At 39.0% G+C, this 10,097-nt stretch overlaps 1 protein-coding gene and 1 long non-coding RNA gene across 4 annotated transcripts in view; both read left to right on the top strand.

Moving 5' to 3' along the window:
* The first annotated feature begins 3,406 nt into the window (after nucleotides 1-3,406).
* Nucleotides 3,407-4,711, top strand: LOC146466127 (uncharacterized). The gene has a single exon (XM_085127698.1). The coding sequence runs from the start codon at nucleotides 3,407-3,409 to the stop codon at nucleotides 4,424-4,426; it is 1,020 nt and encodes a 339-aa protein (XP_084983824.1). The 3' UTR covers nucleotides 4,427-4,711.
* A 413-nt stretch (nucleotides 4,712-5,124) lies between these two features.
* Nucleotides 5,125-10,097, top strand: part of LOC146466126 (uncharacterized) — a 24,933-nt gene continuing 19,960 nt past the window's right edge. For all 3 annotated transcript variants that reach the window (XR_014868127.1, XR_014868129.1, XR_014868128.1), the window contains exons 1-2: nucleotides 5,125-5,205; nucleotides 5,310-5,509. This is a non-coding gene — a long non-coding RNA (uncharacterized LOC146466126). The remainder of the gene's footprint in view (nucleotides 5,206-5,309; nucleotides 5,510-10,097) is intronic.

Raw genomic sequence — 10,097 nt, 5'->3', positions numbered from 1 at the left:
TAAATACAGTCGAACCTGTATATAACGGCCATCCTCGGGCCTTGAGGAACTGGCCGCTTAATACAGGTGGCCGCTTAATACAGGATCACTAAAAATACTCACTGGGCGTTGTCTAACGTCAATTTTAATGGCGTATCATAGAAAAACACTTCATCAGTGCAAGGAAACAATAGGACAATCAACACTCTTTCAAGCGATCAATACCTTAAACAAAGTTCAATGCCAACTTGTAACTTAACAGTATAATATACGTAACATTGTGTAGAAGTACTATGCAATAAATTGTCCTCTACTCTTCTACGGTATACAGTGCTCTATTTCTATGACTTACAGTTCACAACAAGATATCTCATTCCGTCATTTCATAGTTGTGACGCTCAATGTTCAATGTCACATGGCTGAAGAACAAGCTAATTTTAATTTTAGCAAGAACTTGTTAAAGAGAGAAGCATATTCAAAACAAACATTTTTTAGCGTTCGTGATATGGTACCGTACTGTACTTCAGCATATTAAACAGCCGAGTATCAGCTTACAGTAGCTTTGTACATGTTATTTCTTTATAGTGATGCTGAATTGCATTTAAACACAATAAAATACCGCATAAAACAACATATGGCTTAGTTTTCATTCAAGGGTGGCCGCTTAATACAGGTAAAAATAACAAAGAAAGACAAACATAGGACTGCTACAGGGTGGCCGCGGCCGCTTTATAGAGGTGGCCGCCTAATACAGGTAACAAATGCAGCGTTTGTATGAGCGAACAATCGGGACTTTGAGAACTGGCCTCTTAATAGAGGGTGGCCGCTTAATACAGGGCCGTTATATACAGGTTCGACTGTAGTAAACTGGAATGTTAGTCTTGCTAAACTAGATTTCTAGAACATTATTGTATAATTGTATAAGTAAACTGTTGTTAACCTAGATCCAGCAGTTTATTCAGGAAGCTGTTGTTGTTGTTGTTTTCAATTGGCTGCTGCCCGTTTTTCAAATACCGTTGTGCCAAGCTATGTCAAAAGTGAGGAGAAGAGTAACCTCAATTTCCCAAACAAATGTAAATACCCAATCGTAAGAGAGCTTGAGTGAACGCTAAGCCAGCGTCTTGTTTTCTGACGTTCGGGAGGTTATTCGTCACCATAAATTTGAAATTTAAGACCACTAATGCCCCTCGTACAGGCTTGCTCCTCGCTCGATGCATGACACTGCTTCATTTTTGTCTTCAAACTTCATTTTAAACATTTTCAATAAAAACGCTTTAAATTTTTGAGGGAAAGACCTATCGAAGACAGTATACAATTTTAGTCTAACCTTCTACTACAAAGCTTCTTCTTCTTCTTCCTCTTCTTCTTTTTTTTTTTTTTTCTTTTTTTTTGTTTTTTTTTTTGAAAAATCAGTTTTGGGTATCTGTGATGTAACTGAGAGGCGCTATATCCGTTTAACTGAAGCTACCCCTGAAGGTACACGGTAACCTTAAGTTACAACTTCAGCACAGCGAGTTGGTTGTTGTTGTTTAGAATTGGATCTTAATTAAAAATGTTAAAATGACGGGGGGTTCCAAATAGAACAAAGACACGCGAAAACAGAATCCTGTAAACAGCCTGATTAGGAAAGAATAAAGCAATTCTGCAGAATTTCCGATGTAATTGTGCAAAGCTGAAAGCTGATAATTTTGAAATCTTGATAATAAATTTTCATAGACCTAGCTTTGTGCGGAGAATTTAAAATTTTCTTTTCATTCTTTGGTGCAAATTTCCATTTTAAACACTCATTTGATAACAAAAAAATCTGTGGTGCGTTTCTTCGTTTCTATTTTTTTTTTTCTGCAAGCTAAAAAATTGAAAGGAAGCCCAATATATCATTAATTTGACTGCAAATATTGAAACACATCTTTGAGGGCGATGAGCACGCACGCAATATTTGATTGAAATTCGTTCGTCACTGAATCAGTAAGCAGTTATATTTCTGGCTCGGCGCGGTTTTTGGACAAGAGACTGTTTTTGTATTTCATATAAGCAAGCACCCGTAAGTCTCCAAAGATATATAATAATAATAATAATAATAATAATAATAATAATAATAATAATAATAATAATAATAATAATAATAATAATAATAATAATAATAATAATAAAGCAGTGTAAAGATGCGGTGGGGACGAAGCTGGACCAGTCATCAGTGGTTGAGAGTCTCAAGCCAGGGACCAGTTATAAGTTCTTAGGAGTTCAAGAAACAGTGACACAAGATGAAAAGCTGGCCCTTGAGTGCGCAGCCAAGGTGTATCTGAAAAGGCTATCGGTTATATGGTCTAGTCCTCTGTCAGATATTAACCGAGTAAGAGCCAGCAACCAGTACGCAATGCCAGTCCTAACCTATCTGATGTGGACTCAACACTGGCCAATCACAGAACTGCGAGTTATCGACAGAGAGGCTAGAAAGATTATCTGTGAAAACGGTGGGAAACATCCCTTAAGCTCGACGGCGATAATGTATTTGGCAAGAGAGAAAGGAGGGCGTGGCTTGCGCTCGGTTGACCTGGAGTTCGCCGGCACTCCCGTTGATATTAACAACCACTTAAAGATCCTAGGAATATGTTTAGATAACAAATTATCTTTTAAAGAACATATAAGTATCATGCTGAAGAAAGTATATTCTAAGATAGGCGCACTTCGCCGCCTTAAGCGCTTAGTACCGGCAAACACTATGTTGCTTCTTTATAAGAGCTTTGTATTATCACATTTTGAATACTGCAACTCTTTACTTATGGGTATAGGTAAAACACTTAACAAGAAACTGGAAGATGCGAACTATTATGGTCTACGAACTATAATGAACATGGGGAAAAGTACTGATTATGAATCAATTCTTAGGATGGCAGACATGAATACATTGGAACATAGACGCATAGAACAATCTTTGATGATATTTTTTAAATGTTTCAAGGAGAATGGTCCAGGCTATGTAGCCAATTTATTCAAATCCCGAGTTACACCATATAATCTTAGAAGCAATGGTCTAAATGTTGTACAAACTTCATACAATAGTAGATTCCTTCATGGCTCATATGCGTACATGATCTCACACATCTGGAACCAGTTGCCATCTGCTGTAAAAAACGCACCTAATGCATCATCCTTTCTGAGACTTTTAACTAAGTTAAATTTTAACGGCTGTCAATGCAGCAATTGCCTCTGACCCGATTTATTTTTATTTATTTATATTTAGATGTTACTTTTTAATTTAATTAGTAGTTATTATCTTTTTTTTATACCGTCAAACACTTATATCATGAGCCTGTGGCTCGGGGGACTGGGAGACCACCCCCTGTGTATTTGACACTAAATAAATTACTTACTTACTTACTAATACAAGTTGACCAAGATCAAGGCAGCAATAAAGCTCTGTCAGAACATGGGGGCAGTGCAACAGTTCGAAGAGAGGGCGGTAGAGAAGGGACACACTTCACTGATGAAGGAAGCGCATAAGTTTGCCGAGGAACTGGGCATGAGCCTGTCTTTGGAGTACCCTCAACCGTCGTGCCGGTCTGTGAGCGATCCTGAGACGGAGATTCAGGGGCCAAAGGTCAAAGAACATCTCAAGAAGGCAGATATGGAGAAGCTGAAAGAGAAGATCAAAGAGGAGAAGTGGCATGGACGGTTTTTGCAGGCTAGGTGGCAGGATAGCGAGCTAAATCAGAGTGGATGTTTTGCTTGGCTGCGTGATTGGACCTGTGCTCCTACCCATACCATCGCTGGGGTAATGGAGTTGTACGAGCAGCTTACGCCTACTAAGGTGTACACAGTCCACAAAACAGGTGTAGAACAGGGCGACGTCACGTGTAGACTGTGTGGGAAATCGCCTGAGACGCTGGCGCATGTGCTAGCGGGTTGCTCTGCCCTGGCCCAGTCTAAGTACCTAGAAAGACACAACGCAGCACTGAAAGTCCTCTTTTTCGAGATGACGAGGGATCTGAGGCTAATTGATTCAGTCCCTCCCTGGTACTCGTGTGCAGTGCCCAAACCAGTCTATGAGTCATCTGAGGCATTAGCGTTTTGGGATGTTCCAGTTTATGCTGAACATACCATCGTCAAGGCTAACAGAGTGGACGCTCGATTTGTGGACCACAAGAATAAGAAGGTGTGGGCTGTGGAGATGTCCTGTCCGTGGATGGAGCATCGGGAAAAGAAGTCCGAGGAGAAGACGGTCAAGTACGGGCCACTGCGATTCGAGCTGAAGAAGCGGTACCCTGGCTATGACGTTGAACAATGTAACATCATCATTGACGTGCTTGGGGGATGGTCAAGGGATGTAGACCTGACAATGAGGAAGCTCTTTGGCAGCAGGGGTTATGACATATTGAGAAGGATGCAGAAGGCTACCATTTCGAGTTCTCTCAACATAGTTAGAACATTCAAAGCTACTGTCAATTGACTTTCCTTTAAGGAATAGCGTAGAAGCTCCATATTGTTTTTGTGTCGGAGAACTTTTATATTTTATGAGATTTTCATATTTTATCGCTATTTTTTTTTTAATTTTTAACTCAGCAGTTTTCTTTTTATGGTTCCTTAACATCGCATAGGTTACGCTGCGCGCCCTATGTGGTTCTATTTTAGCATACATACGTTTTTTAACTGCACATAATAATAATAATAATAATAATAATAATAATAATAATAATAATAATAATAATAATAATAATAATAATAATAATAATAATAACACTAGTCAAGGATGAAAATTAGGCCTAAACTTATACCAACGCCACCATCACTTCAAAAAAGGACAAAAAGTCGGAAATTAGAGAGTAAACTATTGCTAACACCACCATCACTCCAAATTAAAAGTAGCAAAATTAGCAAAAGGTAGAAAATAAGAGTGTATAGTGTTAGGAGGAAAATTAGGCTAAATAAACTAATACCAACACCACTTCCACTCCACAAAAGCGACAAAAAGCTGCAATTTAGTGTGTAAAGTATTAGGAATAAAAAAATTGGAGATAGGAGCCATAATCCCTGATGGCTCCTGAATTGGAGAATATCGCAAACTACCCGCATGAACTATGGAACAAAACTTTTCCTAGGCAGACTGGAAACTAGTTTACCCACGTCGCCCTGCTTGCAAAGCGGGATGGGATTGAATGTTGGCGGCGTGCGTTTTTCACCTTCGGCGCGAAAACTTGAAAGACTTTAGACGAAAAACAATCCAAAAAGGTAAGTTTACTTTCTAGCACTTCCTAAAATGTGTTCATTATGCATTACTTACAATTTCTATTTAATTTTTTAACTGGTATGGTCATTTTTACTCTGGTTTTCAGGTGTAAATGACTTTGCAAAGCGCCATGTGCAAAAATTTGCCTCGTTCGTAGCCGCAGCTTGCCGTTTGGCTGTGGATCGCGGAAAAGTTGATGGTTTCAACAAAAGGACGGCTTGACGTATAACTTTGGTTGCTGGTGTGGATTGAGAAAGAGAATCTCCCGACTTAGGAAGCATTTAAAGCTGCCAAAGGATATTCCAGGTAAAGTCTTGTGTTTTCTTGTGTTTACGTACGGTTTGTCAATCAGGGCCCCGTTGTTCGAAAGCCGATCAACGCTAATCCCCGATTAAAAATTAAGCGAGGTTCTTATCTCGCTCGTTAAAAATGTTTTTAAAAACTTATTTTGGGCTAATGCAAAGAAAAATCGTAAGTCATAACTTACAGACAAAAATCTTTGAAAAAAAAATATTTATTAGAAATTAAAGTCTAGTCAAAGTTCACTTTAATCCGGGATTAAGTTAATCGGGCTTTTTACAACCGGGTCCAGTTGTTCAAAGGGTGGATAACTGATATTATCCAGTGGATAAGTCACTATCCAGCGGTGCAAATGTATACCAAACAACGCTTCTAGCAAGTTTTCACACAATCCCATACTTAAATTAGATATATGCTTCTACTCTATACACAAATTATAGGGCTATAGGGAAATTCTTACACACATTTATTTGCCGCATAGCGACCTATACAGTGGTCAAAATTATCCATTCTTTGAACAACCGGGACCTGGTGTAGTCCTAAAAAGGCGGTTCTTTCTGTGACATAAGATAAAAGAAATAAAAGACAGAAAACATTAGCAACTTCAAACAAGTCCTAACCACAATAGGTGTAAAACAATACAAATACAATGCTTTCCGGTAGCTGCAGAAAGATGCCTTCATTCCTGGAAGGTATGTGTGTGTGTGTGTGAGTGAAGGGGGGGGGGGGGGGGTTGGGAGGGGTACTTTTGGAGTCCTACAACCACCAAATTTTGGCCTTGAAACCTGTATCACAAAGCCTTTCTCTTCTTGGTGGTCAAACAAAAATGCTGACTCTGGCTGAATGGAGCCTAGGGCCCAGTTGCATAAAGCATTTTAAAGATACGTTTCTGTAGTCCCAAACAAATTTCTCCTGCTCTGTTTGGTGTTCCCTATCCTATTTTTATAGCGGTTACAAAAACCCCTTCCTCCCTCGGGCATTATGCACTTGTGATCGGCTTCCTCAAGTTGGGGGGGGGGGGAAGGGGGGGACACCAGGCCATAGGTGTGAGAATTGGAGATACAGTACCGTGCAAATGTAAGTTGACAGTCTCGACTCGAAACTCGATCCTCAATCCTCGAAGCTATCGAGAATTGAGGCTCGAGTTTCGAGTATCAAGTATCGAGACACTCGAAGAATTTTTCGAGGTTGAAGTTGAAGTAAATCAAATCAGCGGCAGTATAAAGTGTTCGATAAATCTGTTGCGGCGCGTTTCTTTCTTCCGCATATTACTTTTTAAAACACATCCGTTCGCGTTGTTGTGAAATTAAAACATGCTTAAAGTTTTTATATGCTACACCAATTCTTTTTAATCAAACTTCCAACTCAATGAAGCGAACTAAACTACAAGATTAATTGCGGCTTTTTCGCGGAATGTAACAAGATCGCTTCTGAAGTACGTTCGCTGCGCAAGCAGTACGCCGCAAGATTATACTTGATTGTACTTGAATCTTGCGAATGAAAACTTCGAAAAAAGCGTTTCCTTATTTAAAAACACACAACATTTACGGTAGAATTCGGCAAGGAACCGGGGAAACTTCAACGTGGCCGTTCGCTTGCCTTAGAGCAGACTTTGAAAACCACCGAATGTTTACATCTTGCGTAGCGTTACAAATTTGCTCGAGCATACACGTGCGCACATCGCTCCAACAAAACGCAAACACACGCAGTTGGCTGTCTCTGCAGGGTTGGAACTGTGGCCTCGGATAAGACGTGTGAAAAACTAATCACGCGAAAAGTTCTTTGTTTCCCTGTCTCAAAACTCGATGCACTCGACTCGATACTTGATGCACTTGACTCGAGCCTCGATACTCGAAGCTTTCGAGTTCTGAGGATCGAGTCTCGAAGTTCGAGTTTCGAGGGACTGTCAACTTACATTTGCACGGTACTGTATTTTGTGATCTTTGCAACAAATTCAAGCACTTAAAGTGGAGGAAATGTGGGGGGCTTAGATGTATGGCAACCCAACTCAGGGAAATTGTGGGAACTTTGCTTCTGCAAAAGGATATTGGAAGTCGTCTTTGAAGAAAACATGGAAGACGAAATAAAAAAAAAAAGGAAATGTGAATAGTTGAAATTTTCACAACAATTTTTTGTCTCATGCATTAAAGTAACCATTCAAGGAACTCAAATGAAGGTCTAATGTTAAAGTAGAATTTGTTATGTTTCCAAGTAGCAATGAACTGAGATAATTAATAGACTGAGAAACAGATGGACAATGATGAAAGAATGTTCTAATAATAGAATAGCCTGCAGGGTGTTCAGGACAAGAAAATATAAAAGATTGATTTTTCATTTATTGCCTCCAGCATTTACAGTATTACATGCAAATTTCAACAAATTTCAGCTATTGTTCAACTGAAAAATAGCCAATGTTTCAGGCAAAGTTTTGTGATTTTTTGGCCAAGATTTCAAACAAATTTTGGAGAGCTGTGCAAAAATTTGAGTGCATCCCTGAAAATTTGCTAATCTAAGAATGATATTTTGAAGCGATTTCATTTGAACCAAAATGAAATTTCATGTAGCCAATCGAAAATTCTTAATCTGAAAGTTACTCGCGGCGAAATTGATGATTTTTGATGACATTCAATTTGCAACCCGCATGTGTCACTGTTGTTTTTGTGTCAGTTGGTATTGAAGCTATCACTATATAAAATTTTGCAGAGCTCCTTTGATCCCAGGGAGAAAAATGTGTGGTTCCAGAAAATATCCTTACCCCCTCCCCCCCCCCCCCCCCCCTTTTACAGGGTAAGGAAATTCACCCAAAAAATCATAAGTGAAGCACAAAGCTGGCAGTCGCCATTGTGTAGTTCCAGAAAATATCCATTACCCTCCCCCCCCCCCCCCCCCCCCACGGAAGGGATTTGGCTTTTGACACCCACTCCACTAAGGTGTATGCTTCAGCTGAATGAATCAAAATGTCTGTCAACAGTCGCACAGAACACCGGAAGTTAAGAAATGCAGCGTAAAATCATGCGAACCGGAAATAAAGGCTGCAGGAAACATGCTTTTGTTTTTATCTTGAAATTTTCCATGGTGACCTACAGTATCTTGATTTTTTGCATTCATGCCATATTCAGTATACCACTTCAAATAGAAATGTTTAGGAGAAATTTATCTAGAGTGCCTTTTTTTAAATAACGCAAGATCTACTAGATAACTTTTTGCCATATTACCAAAGGAGTTAAAAAACTTAGGGTGCTTTCCAGCGAAGCAATAAAAACAGTATGTCACCAACTTAGCTTTTGAGGTAATTTGCAAAAACTGAAAGTGAGAAGTCCTTTTAGTAGAGCTGATCTGTTGCCATGGTAACCGCTATGACATCAGGACTACCTTTAAAGTATTGTCCAACAACTGAGTTGCAAAGATGTTTATAGTTTGTCCACATGATCAGATGCAATTTTTTTTGTAATCTTTCATCGTTTCACAAACACTACAAAAATGAAAAACCCTTACGAGCCTCCTTAAAGGCCCATGTTCACCCAATAGGCATTGCATGCATTTAATATTGTTTACAAGTGCTTCTATTGTTTAGTCTTGCAATCTGATTGGTTTACCAGAATATTCCTGCTGGGATGAAAGTCCTGGCGTATTCAAAATAAATCAGACCAGGCAAATCGGACTGTTTGATTTTGCTTCAGTTACTCTGATTTATTTTAATCTCTGCACCTACAAGAAATATTTACTCCCCAAAGCACTGGAGTTCTTTGTACTCCTTTGTGTAAAATTCTTGGCAAATGAAAGTCAAGGGTTTGGTTTGTTTTTTTGCATTCCTTTGAGCGACGCAGCAGAACAGTCGAACAGTTACAGCCGGCAGCCCTCAACATTGGACAATTTTTGTCCGAATATTTTGAACCTATTGTTGTATAAGATAAACAGTAACCTTTAAGGGTCGTTTCTATTATTATATTAGTTGACATGAAAAGAAATGAACAGTGCTAGACTCAGTGTTAGCTCATTTAATATCTCTTTCAAAATCATAGTGCCAATCCGGTCTATAGTACTATCATGGAATTATTTCTACCTTTGATGGTATAGCAATGATGGGATATTCTTAATTCAACCGTTTTTGAATCTGCAGCTTACTGAGGAAATGAGTATTTTACTTTATTTGCCTGTGCCAATAGGAAGGAACGAAGGAACACCTCCTGGAAAACCATACAGTTTATTAATATCTCTTTGCAACTCTGTTTACATGAATGGGGTGAATAAAATTGAATCGAGCTTAAGTCAGACATCCGTAGAAATCAGGAACATCGCTACAACAGATGCATGCAAGGAGACAACAAATCCTCCCGCTTCTTTGTTTCAGAATAAAAGCTATGCGAAGAGTCTCTGAGACGAATATATTCCTTTAGAATAACAACTGTACAACATTTTCAACGGCGAGATGTTACTTAAAAGCGACGATGAAGTATTCATGAAGAAAACAGTCTTATTCTGCCAGCACAAATGCAAAATAATTCAAGGTAATAAAACTCTGCAATGGAAGAATAAACTCTTTCAAGATTATGAATTGAACAATAATTATTATCCTCAAAGTGGCCGCAGAGTA

This window comes from Pavona decussata, unplaced genomic scaffold, assembly GCF_977016875.1.
Source record: "Pavona decussata unplaced genomic scaffold, jaPavDecu1.1 SCAFFOLD_153, whole genome shotgun sequence".
NCBI lineage: Eukaryota > Metazoa > Cnidaria > Anthozoa > Scleractinia > Agariciidae > Pavona > Pavona decussata.
The sequence above is the reverse complement of the archived record's forward strand: the minus strand, read 5'-3'. Positions and strand labels throughout refer to the sequence as shown.